Source organism: Panthera onca, chromosome B2 (genome assembly GCF_046562875.1).
Source record: "Panthera onca isolate mPanOnc1 chromosome B2, mPanOnc1 haplotype 2, whole genome shotgun sequence".
Taxonomy (NCBI): domain Eukaryota; kingdom Metazoa; phylum Chordata; class Mammalia; order Carnivora; family Felidae; genus Panthera; species Panthera onca.
In genome coordinates, this window is record NC_138343.1 from 96,379,041 (window position 1) to 96,395,727 (window position 16,687).

At 38.0% G+C, this 16,687-nt stretch overlaps 1 protein-coding gene across 3 annotated transcripts in view; it reads right to left on the minus strand.

The window, feature by feature from the left end:
• PDSS2 (decaprenyl diphosphate synthase subunit 2) overlaps positions 1-16,277 on the minus strand; it is a 285,557-nt gene extending 269,280 nt beyond the window's left edge. For 2 of the 3 annotated variants that reach the window (XR_013555704.2, XM_060616307.3), the window contains exon 1: positions 15,555-16,262. Coding sequence is in view for 2 of the 3 variants with exons in the window: in XM_060616307.3 (XP_060472290.1) it covers positions 15,555-15,850 (296 nt within the window). In the remaining variant the exon portion in view is untranslated. Of the gene's footprint in view, positions 1-15,554 lie in introns of all 3 variants that reach the window. The other variant, XM_060616310.3, reaches the window with a different exon arrangement.
• Positions 16,278-16,687: the final 410 nt, after the last annotated feature.

Sequence of the window (16,687 nt, forward strand, 5' to 3'; positions counted from 1 at the left end):
AAACTTCCAAGGAGACTCCAAAAGAATGGTAATTTTTAAAGCTATTTTTAAATATTTGTTAAAATGAAGCTTCAGTATACAAAAATAGAAAAAAATGAAAGGCTTTGAGTAGGCTTTGGTGAGTCATAGGAAGAAAAGAAATGCAGCTGCACTCCATAAACTAAAGATTTGTATCTAGAACTTCAAATAAGTATTAAATCAGAAATAAGTATTAAATCAGAAACGACTATCTGAATGGTTAACATCTAGTGCCCATTTAAAAAATCTACTCCAAGGTATCTATTTTTAGAAAAACAGTCATTATAGTCTTCAAACCACAAGCACAGATGAATATGTTTTGGTAACTAAAGGGCCTCTATGGTATTAAACACACACATGTAACACATGAAAATTCTGACTCCTGTAGAAGAATAAAGAAGGGACAATTATAGAATACAATAGTATTAATGAAAAGCAGTTGGCCATACAGTAGTAATGAGCAACACAAGGGAGAGATGTGGGCATCTGAATCCTAACTCATTAGAATCTAAGCACCAAGAATTAAATATTATAGCACTTCAAAACCTATGATCAACTTATCCTTACTAACTGGGCCCAGAAATAAGAACACAGAATTGTGAGTATCCCTCATCCTTGAGGGAACATTTTTAAGGGTAAAAACTCAGTCATCCCCCCCCCCCTGCCTTTTTTGAGAGAGAGAGAGAGAGAGAGAGAGAAAGAGAGTGCACAGAGGAGGGGCAGAGGGAGAGAGAGAATCAAGCAGGCTCTACATCCAGCATGGAGCCCAATGCGGGGCTTGATCTCAGGACTGTGAGATCATGACCTGAGCCGAAATCAAGAGTCAGACACTTAACCGACTGAACCACCCAGGTGCCCCATCAGTCATCCATTATTGCCTTAAATGATTTTTGTTAAAATATTATTTAAATATGTATGAATATAAAAATTATAAACATTGTATGGTTACAGTTCTTATACAATTAAAATAAATAAAATTGGGGTGCCTGGGTGGCTCAGTGGGTAAAGCATCCGACTTCAGCTCGGGTCATGATCTCACGATTTGTGGGTTTGGGCCCCACATCAGGCTCTGTGCTGACAGCTCAGAGCCTGGAGTCTGCTTCAGATTCTGTGCCTCCCCCTCTCTTTGCCCCTCCCATGCTCATGCTCTCTGTCTGTCAATAATAAACGTCAAAAATTTTTTTTAATAAATAAATAAAAATTACAAGTTGAATACAAAAGTTATTCAAGTTGTCATTAATTTACTATGACAGATGATGGTACTTGACCAGAACTAAGTTGCAATTCCCAATATGAAAATGGTTTTAACTGTCCTAGTAGGTTCTTTGGAAAAAAGGAAGCCTAAGGTAAAGATGTTATTCTCTCACTTTTCTCTATTCAAACTATAAACTTCTATTCATGTAAGATACTACTCTTATTGTGTCTCTGAATTGGGCCCAGAAGATTCTCCCTTCACTCTTGACACATGAGTAGGAGTGGTAAAGGGCACACCACAATCATTACTAACCACTTGAATGGCTCTTGCTAGGGCTAAGGATGACTTTTATCGAAAGACAAGAGATAAGTGTTGGTGAGGATATGGAGAAAAGGGAACTCTTGTGCACTGCTGGTAGGACTATAAATTGGTACAGCCATTATGGAAAACAGTATGGAGGGTCCTCAAAAAATTAAAAATGGAACTATCACATGATCCAAAAATCCCACTTCTAGGTATCTATCTGAAGGAAATGAAAACTATCTTAAAGTGATGTCTGCACTCCCATGTTCAGCATTATTCACAATAGCCAAGATATGGAAACAATTTAAGTGTTCATTGAGTGATAAATGATGAAGAATATCTGATACACACACACACACACACACACACACACACACACACACACACACACACACAGGAATATTATTCAGCCAAGAGAAAGAAGGAAATCCTGCCATTTCGAAAAACATGGATGAACCCACAGGACATTATGCTAAGTAAAATAAGCCAGAAAGAGAAAGACAAATACCGTATGATCTCACTTATATAAGGAATCTGGAAAAAAAAGGGAATAAGGGGGTCAAACTCAACCCATACAAAGAGACGGCAGAATGATGGTTACCAGGTACTAGGGGGTAGGAAAAATGGGGAGATGCTTGTCAAAGGGTAAAAGCTTTTAGTCACAAGAGAATAACTACTGAGGATTTATTGTACAGTATGGTGACTATACTTAATAACACTTTATTTTACACTTGAAATTTACTAAGAGAGTAGATCTTAAGCATTCTCACCACACACGTGTGCACACAACACATACGCACACAAAGGTAAGCTATGTTATATCAAACAATCATGTTGTACACTTTCACTATATATAATTTTACTTGACAATTCACCTCAATAAAGCTGGGCAGGGGGAGAAATGAATAGATTATAGCAATCTCCTGCCAGGCCTTCCTGCCTCCAGTTTTTCTTTTCTGCAACCCTCAACCTTCACAGCTGCCAAAAGTCAGCTTTCAAAAGACATATCTATTCAAGTTTCTCTACTACTTAACCTTTGTAGTCTCCACTGACCCCAAAATAAAATTAGATCTTAATACTATATACAAAGCTCCTCAAAATGTAGCTACAACTTTTCCTTTATTTTTTAAATCAGCTTTACTTATTTTGTAGCAGCTTTACACACAGTAGCCAAAAGCTAGAAACAGTCAAAATGTTCATTTAAGGTGAACAAATTGCTTTATAACCATGCAAAGGAACACTCTTGAGCAATAAAATGACAAACTCAGTAACATTTACTAACAATAAAATGTACCCATCTTAAATATACAGTATAATGTTTTGTCAAATGTATATATCTCTGTAACCACCACCATAATAAAGATATAATACATTTCTAGTACCCTAACATTTCCCTTGTTCCCCTTTACGGCCCCAAGCAAACAACCGAAGTGGATGTTTTACTACCATTTTACCTATTTTAGATTTTTCATGTAAATGAAATCATACTTTGTATCTGACTTCACTCAGCATAATGTTCTTGAGATCCATCCATGTTAGACTGAATCATTGATCAACTCGTTTTTCTTTCTGAAAAATATTCCATTCACCTTAGACATTTGGATAGTTTCTAGTTTATGGCTACAGTAAATATGCTCTGAATAACTGTGTTAAAATCTCTGAATGCACATTTGTTTGCATTCTCTATCATTTCAATACCCAGGAGTGGGATTGCCGTGTTTTAAGATAGAAGGATATGCTTAACTTTTTAAAAAATGACCGAATAGTTCTTTGAAGTGGTTGTACCATTTTACATTCCCACTAGCAATGTAGGACAGCTCCAGCTGCTACACGCCCTCGCCAACATTTACTATGGTCAGACTTCCTAAAGTTACCCATTCTCATTTCTATGTAGGGATTTCTCTTTCTGGTTTGACTTTGCATTTCCAGACAACTAATGACGTTGAGCATGTTTCACGTACTTACTGGCTAGATAACTTCTTCCATAAAACATCCAAATCTTTTCCAGTTTTTGAACTGGTTGTCTTCTTACTGAGAGGTAAGACTTCTTTATATGTTCTAGTCATTTGTCAGACATGTGTATATTTTCTTCCAGTCTGTGGCTTGCCATTTTGTTTTAACATTTTCAAAAGAGCAGTTTTAAATTTTGATGAACTCTAGTTTTTCTTTTTTCTTCTACACTTCATGCTTTCTAAGAAATCTTTGCTTACTTCAAAGTCACAAAATTTTTTCCTATGTTTTTAGAATTTTCAGTTTAGTTTTCATGTTTAAGTGTAAGATCCATTTCAAGGTTATTGTCCTTTACGGTATGAGGTAAGGATTAAAGTTCCTTTTCTCCCCCAGTACCATTTGTTGAAAATACTGTATTTTTCCCATTGACCTGCCTTGCAACCTCTGTCAAAAATTGATTACCATATCCATGTGAGTCCATTTCTGAACTGTATTTCATCATAGTGATGTATATGCCTATCTGTATACCAATCCCTCATAGTCTTGCTTATTGTAGCTTTCTAGGAAGTTCTGAAATCATGTGATGTTAGCATTACAGGGTTAGTTTTCAAAATTGTTTTGGTTATTCTGGATCTTTGCAATCACTGATTAATTTTAGGATCAACTTATCAATTTTGACCAAAAAAATTACCTGCAGAAATTGTCACTGAGATTATGCTAAATCTACAGATGAATTTGGGAAGAACTGACATTTTAACAATATTAACCCTTCCAATCCATGAACATGGTATGTTTAGGTCATCTTTGATTTCCTCATTTATGTTTTATAGTTCTCAATGTACAGACTTTGTATATATTTTGTTAAATTTATCCCTTCTCACTTCATGTTTTTGCTAATATTGTAAACATTTTGCAAATCCATTTTCCAACTGTTCATTGCTAATATAAGGAAGTACAATGATTTATATATTTTGACATTATATGCCTTATACTTGCCAAAATCACTTATCAGTTCTAGCAGCTTTTCTGTAAATTCTTAGGGATTTCTTAGCATGGGACGTTATTTAGATATAAAGACTAGCTTTTATTTTCTAATCCAATATGCCTTTAATTTCTTTTTCTTGACTGGCTAGAACTTTTGGCAAAATTTTGAACAGAAGGGTGAGGAAGAACATCCTATCCTAGGGAGAAAGCATTCAGTCTTTCACTATTAAGAATATTAGCTGTAATTTTTCATGGATCCTTTTATATCAGGATGAAAAGGGCACCTATTGCTATGTCTTTAATTCACTTATCTTTTCTTCTTTAGCATCAACTCTGCAATTGAGTCAATTCAGAGTAAGTTTTCCTTTTACATATTAAACTTTCAGTTACAGTTGTTACATTTGACATGTATTTTTTCCTTCATTTTTATCATTAGTCATGTTTTCTTTTAAACACTTGAACATATTTATAATAAGTCTTTGCTGATTCCATTATCTCTGTGTCTTATGGATCTGTTTCTACTGACTGATTTTTCTCCTGGGTACGGGTTATATTTTCCTGCTTCTTGAAATGTACTATAATTTGTAACTGGATGTTGGCTATTGTGATATTGTGTTGTTGAGTGTCTGGATTTTATAGTCTTCCTTTTAAGAGATTTGATATTCTTTCGCTGGCACTTCTATTACTTTTAGATCAGCACGATCCTTTTGAGACTTGCTGTTCAACAAAGTCTTTCCATACTGTCCAGTTAGAAATCAAATGTCTGCCAGTTTTGTGAGAACTCTGAGAATTGTACAGCTTATAGCTCCCCAGCCTCATGGAGTTTCATCCTAGTCATGTGTTGCTTATATTTCAACAATACACTCAAGTGTGCACCTTAGATTTCTGGAGCCTTTCTCTGTGTACTCCCTCCTCTTCCAGATTCTGCTCTGCAATTTCCAGCTGCCTCCACTTCCCCAAAATCTAATCTGTCTCCTCAAACTCAGCAATGCCACCATCCTCCACTGGAGTTCACCCTTTCTGTGTTGCTATTTGGAAAATACCTCCCAGGAGGAAGCCAGAGTGATAGTTCTCACCTCATCTGTTTACCTCTCACAGGAATCACAATCCTGTACTGCCTTGTACTCCAAGAATACAATTGTTTCTTTTTTTTTTTTTTATGCAGTTTTCTATTTGTTTACAGTGGAAGGTAAAGTCCAGCACTGGTTACTCTATCTTGGCAGAAGCAGACATACATATTCAACCTATCCTTTTTGTCTCATCCCATCCCCCATGTTCAGCCCACACCAAATGACTACTTCCCTACACCTCGCTAAGCAGTTTCTTGTGTTTTAATTTAGCTTCCTGCCTTGGTCATTTCCTTCTCATCCACCATGACCCAACCCTTAGGTCACCTCGCCTTTGAAAATCTTCAATTTTCTACAGAGATTTTTTTCTCCCTGTCTCCACAGCATATTGGTCACACATACTATAGCATGTATCCCAAGGTACTCTCACTATTTGCACATCTCCCCCACTAAAATGAACTTTCTAATAATAATGGAAATTGCTAACATTTGGATATTTTCTATGTGCCAGATACTGTTCTAAGCACTTTACCTATATTTACCCATTTAATCTCCATAAAACCCTAACATATAGGTACTGTTATCATCCTCATTTTACAAATGAAACTAAAGCACAAAGAGGTTAAGGAAATCACCTGAGATCACATAGCTTGGCAGTGGTAGAGCCAGAATATAAATCTAAAGAGTCGGATTCTAGAGCTCATGCTCATTATACTGTTTCTGATGAATTCCTGAAGGGCAGCAACTGTGTCTTTTTCTTGTTTGTACATCCCATGCCAAGAGCACCTCAAACATTTGTGGAATGAATTAAAAATTTTAATTTTCTCCTAGTCATACAAAAAAAAAAAAAAAAAGTCCTTCATAAGTAATGCAGGTTTGCAGTCAGTAATTACAGAACTGAATCTAGAAAGGGTCTTTTATAAACATGGAGGAGACTAAAATTCATTTTCTAATAATATGTTTAAAGATCTCTGAAGAATTTTAACATGCAGCAAAGACTAAGAAGGTTTTTTAGGTAGCCAAGTTAACTGTAGTGAACTCAGAAACAAAAAGTCTCTGCTAAGGAATCAACACCCCCTAAGAGAGAGATGAAATGCTGTAATTTGTCTCCACTAAATGCATACTAAATTAATCCCATCTATCTAAATGTGCAATAGAGATGGAGGCAAAAGTAAAAAGACAGGGTATTTAAACAAAAATTTAATCCTAAAAGCCAAATGTGTCAACAGTAATCAATGAAAACAAACAAAGCCACACTGCTCAATGAAGTTAACTATGTATAAACAACAAAAATTTAACTAATTCTGTATGAAAAGAGTATGTCATTACCTTGGAAACAATTAAGTGTCCATCATATGATTATTAAAAGCATTTAAGTTCTTGGGAATAAGTAGTATATAAAACTAAAAGTACTTTAAAAAAAGTAATACAAGCATCCCCTGCCTTTCAAAAGTTCAAGTTAAGCCACTTTGCTTTACAAAAGACATGAATTCACACATTTTCACCAAGCAAAAGAAATACGAAGAGGATTTTCTCTTCTATGAAAAAAAGCGAAAAGCAAACTTAGCATCCAGTGTTTGTTCTGCAGTGAGCCCTTACAGAGGCAGTGTGCACTGGAGCTATGGCTGAGCTCCTTCCCTAGGAGCCACACTCAACATCAAGCTGCCGCAGCTTTGAACCGTGTCTGTGAGCATCTGTGCTTTATCTTCACTTATTTTGTGCATTCGTTAGCAAGACGTGTCCTAAAGTGTCAAAAAAGCCTGAGGGAGATTATTCTTTGGGTCTGAGAACGCTTAAAAATTTTCCCATGTAAATTAATGGTAACTGCTTCTTTGCTTTACGCCATTTTGGCTTATGGAAGGTTTCATAACAGACGCTCTTCTTTCAGATAGCAGGGGAGAGCTGTAAAAATTTACACACAAATTTAAATGATTAAAAACAAAAATATATATATTGTGCACAAGCGGATAATTACATTTCATCAGCAAGATAGTAATGAACCACAGGGGGCGAGACGTACTGAGGGGAAGTGGGGGTTGATGCACCGTTGCTACTTTCAGCCTCTACCACATTACCAATCTACACAGTGTATCTGGGCTTCTACTCCAGCCTACATCGCACCGTCCAGCTTGGACAGGTCCACAGTCCCTCATCCAAAGTCCCTGAAACCAATTCGGAATTTTTCTGATTTTAGGAAGGTGCATTTTACCCAGCCCTCCAGCAGGATCTGGGGCTGCACCCTGTAATCAAACACATGAATATTTCTGCAGCAAAATGCATGAATATTCACATTAAGTGGAATAAAGAAAGACTATAAATAATCTCACATCAGTTCAGGTCAGATTTATAGGCCTGAAAAAACATCCTCTCTTCTGAGCTTTTAGGATTTTTAAATAGTAGGAAAAGGACTATAGATTTGTGTTACCACATTGCATCCAATCTGCTCACTCCCGCCTGAGAAATGACAATTGCTCCCTTATCTGCCATATTCAATTACAACACTAATTTCTATACTAGTCTAGAAATGGCAGCATCTTTGGAGATCATTTATTCAAACTCCTTATTTCATTGCTTAGGAAACTAAAGCCCAGAAAAGATGGAATAACTTGTGTAGGGTCATACCTACTGACAGAGCTGAAACCAGAACATGCAGGTCTCCTATCTCCCAGGCCGACTGCTTGTTTGTTGGTTCATTTGTTCGTTCGTTCATTCAATCATTCATTCTCTCTCTCAATTCAAAGTGATTCTTTTCAGTTTTTTCAAATAATTATAGGCTCGCAGAGACTTGCAAAAATAGTATAGTGTCCTATGTACCCTTCAACTGGCTTCCTTCAGTATATAGCTGTGGTACAATATGAAAACTAAAAATGAACATTGGTACATTAGTGTTAACAAAACTACAGATCTTATTCTATTCTCAGCACTTTTCTTAACCTGTATTCATTTGTGTGTATAGGTGTGTATAGTTCTAAGCACCTTTATCCCATGTACAGATTCACGTAACCACTATCAGAATAAAGATACTGAAATGTTCCATCACCACAAAATACCTCTTTGTATTTACACCCTCCCTGCTTCCCACACTGTCAGCATAAGTGCTGACTCTAGCAAGTGCTAATCTGTTTTCCATCTCCATAGTTTTGTCATTTTGAGAATGTTGTATAAAAGGAATCATATAAGGGCGCCTGGGTGGCTCAGTAGGTTTAGCATCTGACTTCGGCTCAGGTCAAGATCTCACAGTCGTCCGTGAGTTCGAGCGCCGTGTCAGGCTCTGTGCTGACAGCTCAGAACCTGGAGCCTCCTTCAGATTCTGTATCTCCCTCTCTATAACCCTCCCCAGCTCACGCTCTGTCTCTCTCTCTCTCTCTCTCTCAAAAACAAACAAACAAATAAATAAATAAATCATACAGTATTGTAGGGACCAAGGCCAGGCTATCCCAAAATGGGCTACTTTGGCATGAGCTTTAAAAGTTAAAAGGAAAAGAAACCCAGCAGATCAAGGAAAAGCTCTTCACCTTGACCTCAACTGCACACTCAAACCAGAAAGAAAGCTATTAACAGAGATTCCTCTTTACCTAAGAAACTTACCTGCATAACAGGGCAAGATTTGTTTTCCAAACATCTCCTTTAACCTTCCTGCTAATGGTCTTTCTCCCCTTTGTAATCTCTAGACCCCAACCCCTCTCAGCTCATATAACTATCTCCTTGCCTCATTGTCTTTGGAATTTCATGTCTATGTGGATTCCCCATACATATGCTATTAAGTTTTATTTTCTCCCATTAATCTGCCTCATGTCTTTTGATTCTTAGTCCAGCTAGAAGGATCTTGTAGGGCAGAGCAAATTCTTCCTTTCCAACAGCATATAAACTTGAGATTGATGTTTTCTTTAATTTTGGTAAAATTTACCATCTTAACCTTTTTTTTTTTTTTTTTTTTTTTTTTTTTGAGGGAAAGAGAGAGGGAGCACAACTGGGGGAAAGGGGCAGAGGGAGAGACAGAGAGAGAGAATCTTAAGCAGGGTCCATGCTTAGCACAGAGCCTGACATGGGCTCAATCTCACAACCATGAGATCAGGATCTGAGCCAAAATCAAGAGTTGGATGCTCAATCAACTAAGCCACCCAGGCACCCCCCCCCCCCCATCTTAACCATTTTTAAGTGTACAGTTCAGTATATTCACATTGCCATGTGACCAATCTCCAGAACATTTTCATCTTGCAAAACTGAAACACTACACCCATTAAATGACAACTTCCCATTACTCCCTCCTTCCAGCCCCTGGTAACCACCATATTACTTTGTTTCTCTTAATGAGACTACTCTAGATACCTCATATCAATGGAATAATATAGTATTTGTCTTTTGGTGACTGGCTTATTTCACTTAGCATAATGTCCTCAAGGTTCATCATGTTGTAATATGTACCAGAATTTCCTTTTTAAGGCTGAATAATATTCCATTAAATGTATATGGCATTTTGTTTATCCATTCACTTATTGATGGACATCTGGGTAGCTTCCACCTCTAGGCTACTGCAAATAATGATGCTATGAACATGAGTGAACAAGTATCTCTTTGAGACTCTGCTTTAAATTCTTTGGGATATATACCCAGAAGTGGAATTACTGGATCATATGGTAACTCTATTTTTAATTTTCTGAGGAACCACCATATTGTATTCTGTAGTGGCTTTTTATATTCCTACCAGTAGTGTGGAATGACTTATTTCATTCAGCATAATTCTTTCCAGATTCATTCAAATTGTTGTATGAATAAATAGTTCAGTTCTTTTCATTGTTGAGCAGCATTTCATTGCATGGATGTATCACCATTTGTTCAACAAGTCACCAGTGAATGACATTTAGGTTATTTCCAGTTGTTAGCTATTACATATAAAGTTGCTGTAAACATTTGTGTATGGGTTTTGACATAAGTTTTTACTTCTCTGGAATAAATTCTCTGGAGTGTGATTGTTGGGTTATATGGTAAATGTATGTTTAATTTCATAAGAAACTGCCAAGCTGTTTTTCAGTGTGGCTGTACTATTTTTACATTCCCATCAGCAATATAAAAGAAACCCAGTTTCTCTGCATCTTCACTAGTCTTTCATATTGTCAGTATTTTAAATTTTAGCCAGTCTATTTGGTATGTAGTAGTTATCTCATCATGGTTTTACATTTTTCTAATGACTAATGTTATACAAGCTTACTTATCTTTACAGGCTCTTTTTGTTCATTTTCTAATTGTACTGTTTACTTTCTCACCACTGAGTTTGGAGAGTTCTTTACATATTCTGGATACAAGTCCTTCAGATATTTGATTCGCAAATATTTTCTCCTAATCTGTGGCTAATCTTTTCATCTTATTAACCAGGTCTTTTACAGAGCACAGACTTTAATTTTAATGAAGTACATTAAATGAAGATTTTTTTCTCTTATGAAATGGGGTTTTGGTGTTATGTCTAGTAACTGTTTTCCTAGCCCTAGATCCTGGAGATGTTCTCGTGTTTTTTTTATAAAAGTTATATAGTTTTACATTTCACATTTAAATTCATTTTACATTGATCTCACAGGTATCCATTTTACTTTTTTTTTTTTTTTTTAGGTGTGAGGTTTAGGTCAGGGTTCATTTTTTTGTCAATGATGTCCAATCATTCCAGCACCATTTGTTGAAAAGACTATTCTCCTACTGAATTGCTTTTGTTACTTTGTCAAAAATCAATTGGGCATATTTGTGTTGATCTATTTCTGGGTTCTCTATTCTGTTCCATCGATCTGTCTACTACTCTGCCAATGCCACACTGTCTTGATCAATGAAATTATATCTAAGACTTAACATTATATAGAATGATTCCTCCCACTTTTTCTTCCCTAACATTGTTTTAGCTATTCTAGCTCCTTTCTTGCTGCTGATTTTACTTTACTACACTGCTTATTCTTGCTTTTAAGGTCTACCCTATACCTACTATGGGTATGAAAGCTTGGGGAAGAAAGGAGAAAAAAGAATCACAAAGGAAACAATATGTAATATACTACCACCACCCTAAAATATTACCTATGTAATTTCTGTCCACCAATCCTAATGACATCCCAATTTCTTCATGAGAGATTCTCTACTATTCCAGGACACTTCAGTATCTCTAAATGAAATAGCTAATATATCGCCACTACTCATTAGCCACAAGTCATTTACTTCCTTCTCGTAGATAGTTGTAAATATATTGTGTCCAACACAATGCCTGTTCATCAGGGAACACGGTCCATGTTTTAGACTTCTTTATTTTCCTCCATAAGCTTCAGTAAACATTGAGCTAATTAATTGAGGATTTCTTTTATCTAACTGGAACTTACAATATAAAGATCCTAGGATATCTAGAAGAACAAGGGTAAAAATTAGCTAATTGCTACACTGTTCCTAGTAATAAAGTCATTATTTCACCAAGTCTCAAGATTTTAAATTTAATCTCACTTCTGAATCTGTTAGAGTATACCTCTAGGCTCTTTTTCATTTTCTTGATGAGATGGCTTAGGTAAAGAAAGAGAAGGCAGTGAATAATAAATTATGGTGATTTGCTTTTTTTCTCCTGCTGTTTGCCCAAAATGCCACCCTTCACCCAAATTTTAAGGTTATTAGACATGATTCATCTCTAACATTCCATGAGGATTTAAACAAAAAGGAAAATGGTCCAAGGGGCTGGAATATCGATTTAAGTAAATCACAGAAACTCAAAATTTAAAATGAAACTGTAAAAGAATTTACCAAGTCCAGTTTCCTATAGTCCTACCTAAATCAACTACAAGGGGTCTTTGTGTTCTTGGCTAACATACTGAGAGCATTCTCCTCTTAATTATCAATACTTTGCTGATAAGATTTCAACAAAGTAAGGTGTACATCAATTGAAAAAATATAGTTGCTTAATCCACGTTTTCAACAATAATCATACAGTCTGGAGGTGCCTGGGTGGCTCAGTTGGTTAAGCGTCCGACTCTTGATTCTGGCTCAGGTCATGATCTCACAGTTCATGAGTTCAAGCCCCACAACCAGCTCTGCACTGATGGCATGGAGTTCACTTAGCATCCTCTCTCTCTCTTTCTTCCCCTCCCCTGCTCATGTTCTCTCTCTCAAAATAAATGAACTAAAAAAAAAAAAAAAAAAAAAAAAAATCACAGTCTGCCTACTCTATGATCAAATGCCTGCTCCACAGCTAAAACAAATAAATACAGGACTCCCTCCCTAAAAGTTGTTTGTTCACTGACTGCCTGTGAGTTCAGACTGTTTAAATAAATAATTTACAATACACTATCAAAGTAAATATAATAAAACTACACACACATTAGCTCTTTTCTTACAAAATAAAGCAATCCATGTATGTCACCACAACACCTTTGCCAAAACTTAATTATTTTGTTCCTCCCCATTTTTTTTTGCGGTGGTATGGTACGGGGCAGGCAGGGCAAGCTGTAACCAGGAAATTTTTAGAGCCACTAGTCTTACAAGCTTTCATCTAGTGTGTGTCTCTGGTGGCTTCAGGAGGGATCTTCTCCAACACCCTATGTGATGCTCTAGCAACTAAGTATATGAATTATAATTCTCAGAATATACACATTAATAACACTTTTTCTAGCTCTGCCCTTTTCACTTCAATGTTTTATTACAACGAGTATAATATGCACAATGCAATGTACTACTCCAACACCCACCACACACAGTGAAACCCACTATTTGATGACCAAAATAAGAAATTTCATAGTTGTAGTACTGCAAGAACATGGAATAATCTGAACTCAGACATTGCGCATAAGAGTGTCAGCTAGCACAATCACTTTGGAAAACAATTTGGTATTATTTACTAAAGCTGAACACGTGCATACATTCCTGCATCTATTCTTTCAAGACAAGTACACCAGGAGACATGTGCAAATACATTCACAGCAGCATTTTTCATAACAAAAATGCAAACCACCCAAATGCTGATTGAAAGAAGACTGTGGCATATTCACACGATAGGATTTCATACACCAGTGAAAAACTAATGAAGTACAATTAAACATGAAATGGATGAATCTTAGGAACAATTATGAATAAAAAACTACACATAGCAGACTCCATGCAACAAACTATCATATTTATAAATTTCAAAAGTGAGCAAAATTTAACATGGTATTATTTAGAGGAGCACTGATACAATTTTTAACAAGGAAAAATAAACACAAAATCCAGTACCCTGGGGCTCAGGGGCATGGACTGGGAAGTACAGACAGTTTCAAAAGGATTCATAAGTACAGTTTTAAAATTGGATGGAAAGCTCAATACTTTAATTATTAAGCTGTAAAACATGTAAGTGTGTGTGTGTGTTTTGAGTGTATAGCATCTAAAATCTCTGCAAAATTAATATTCCATCTATAGGACAAGTTTAGCGCAGTCATAAAATGACATTCCTGATCACTGGAGATAATGCCAACAAATAAAATCACTTTATTACAGCTATTCGGTAACTTTTGTAGTGACAAAGAAATGGCAGGTGTCTCATAAAAAATTATAGCAAGGGGGAAGGCAAGGGAAGTGGGAGTAGTTATAAAAGGGCAACGTAAGGGATCCTTCTAGTGACAGAAATGTTCTCCATCTTGACTATATCAATGCCATTAATCTACTTCTGATATTGTACTACAGTTGTACAAGATGTTACTATTGGGAAAACTGGATCTCTCTGTATTATTTCTCCCAACAGCAAGTGAATCTATAATTACCTCAAAATAAAACTTTAATTTAATAAAAGAAAATAGGAAAAGATATTTTTGTCTAAGGCTTCTCCACTTTGGTACTATTGACACTGGGGGACACATAATTCTTCATGGTGGGGACTGTTCTGGGAATTGCAGGGTGTTCAACAGCATCTCTGACTTCTACCCACTAAATGTCAGTAGCATGCCCCAGTTATGACATCTCCATATATTGCCAAATGTTCTCTAGCAGGCAAAACTGCCCCATTTAAGAACTACTGCTTTACTCACAAAAGCAAAGAACTGTGGAAATGTTCTCAACAGAAGGAGTCTCAAGAGACATGACAACTAACTGTAATATGTGAGGCTAGGCTAGTTCCTGTACTAGAGAAAAAAGCTATAAAGGACATTACTGAGTCAATTAGCAAAACTGGAATATCAATGGTAGATTAAATAAAAGTATTGTATCAATATGAAATGTGTTTAAATAATGTAAAGAATATTCCAATGCTTGGGAAATACACGATTGACTATTTAGGTGTAAAGGATCATGATGTATGCAATCTACTCTCAAATGATTCACTAGATACATATGTGTGTTTTACATATACATATAAATAGTGTGTATATATGTATAGATGAATTTGATTAAAAGGTATACAGATGTGTTCTTCGTACTATTTTTATTCTTGCAACTTTTCAGTATGTTTGAAATTATTTACAAATAAAAAAGGTTTTTGTTTGTTTTTACTGGAAGCAAAAGTTGTGGTCTTAACATCCTAATAGCAAGTTTCACAGTAGTAGTCCAGCCTAACTGATAAAAATCCCAAGAGGATCGTGACTCCTGAGTGAATAAATTCCTACCTTAAGCCTGGGACATTCCCTAGAAAGAACTCTCTACCTTCAGCATATCTCCTCCTCCCCATTCTTTCTGGAGGCGACCTCTTGAACAGCGCGGAACAGAGAATCAACCTATCCCGCTTTTAAAAGACCATTCCTAGAAAGGTGACTCAAACCCACATCCTTACTCGATTTCTCCATAATTCACTGAGGCATCTTTACCCTGAATAATTAAGAAACAAAAACACTAAAAAGGTAAGAAAACCACTTATCCGCTCATATGAGCAAAAGGAGGAAGAAAGTTACGATGAGTGGACTAGAGAAGATAAAACACCAAATGTCTAACAGGTCTGAGGAAAGGAAGGGGTAAAAAGAAATGAGCAGAGAGCCAGGCTGAGCGAGGCAGGAAGGGTGCATCGGCCAGGAAAAAGAACTCCAGTGGGTGGGAGTGCGTCAGGAGGAGAGGGAGTAGCTCACCTGGCCGTGGTAAGCAGAGGGTGTTGAGTCCCCACCAACTTCCGCACCTGCATAGCGATGTTGCTGAGTTCGTCGCTGAGCAGGCAGCGGAGGCTCATGAAGGACGTGGGATAGCCCACGATCTTCTCCGCCTCTGACACTACTTGGTTCCAGTGGGCCGGGGACCTGGAGGACTGACCACGCCAGGAGCCCACCGAAGAGACGGTATCGAGGAACGGGGACCACCACAAGCGTCGCGGGGAACCCGAGACCCCGAGATAACGGGGTAAGCGCAACAGCAGCCGCCGAAAGCTCATAGTTTGAGTCTGGGAGTGTCAGGGATTTTGGGGGTGTCCGGAGGTGGCGCAGGGAACAAACCAGGGGCAGAGGAAGAACTTGCAGGAACTAGAAGGAACCGGCAACTCCTGACCCTGAAAGACGGGAGAGTTCCTGGAACCGTGACTAGAAACGAACTTTAACTACAGCTTTCAGCACTTCAGGCTACACACGCAACAGCCCAAGCTCAGCACTGCCCCTGGCCACCTGAGTAGAAACTACTGCCGCTTCTGAAATGGGGGACGCCATGTTGGAGGCGTGGAATACGGCCTGTCGTAAAGACAGCGAGGCGGGCTGTTTGGGAGCAAAGAATGTTCCCTACTTTACGACACAGTCGTGAACGCCCCCAGAAGGGAGGGGGCCTTGGTAGTGAAACGCGGAAGACGAGGGGTAGGGCGAAAGTTTAGGCTCCTCCCACACCCTTCCTCACCCAAGGTTGAAGGATTTAGGTTGTCCTGGATTGGGGTGGGGCGTGGGGGGCTGCTGTGTGGTGCTCCAACGCTCGGAGCGGGGGCGGAGTCTGACCAGGGCGTGCCCAATTCCCAGCACAGAGAGGGCACACGTGAATATTTGTGTTATTAGCGAGGGTCTGTGTCTACCAAGTCTCTTTTCGCGGCTCCCAGCCCTCCCGGAAGGAGGGGCCTCGGGCGGGGATGCCGGCCCCTCTCGGAAGCCTCTCGCAGCTGTCCGCCCCCAGCCCCTGGCAGTGGTAGTGGAAGGGCAGGAGGGAGGGCCCCTAGGCCGGCGGGGCTTCTGGAGCTACCCGCCGCTACTCAGCATTGAGACGCAAAGTGAAGGCGCGCGGCTGAGACCTTTTT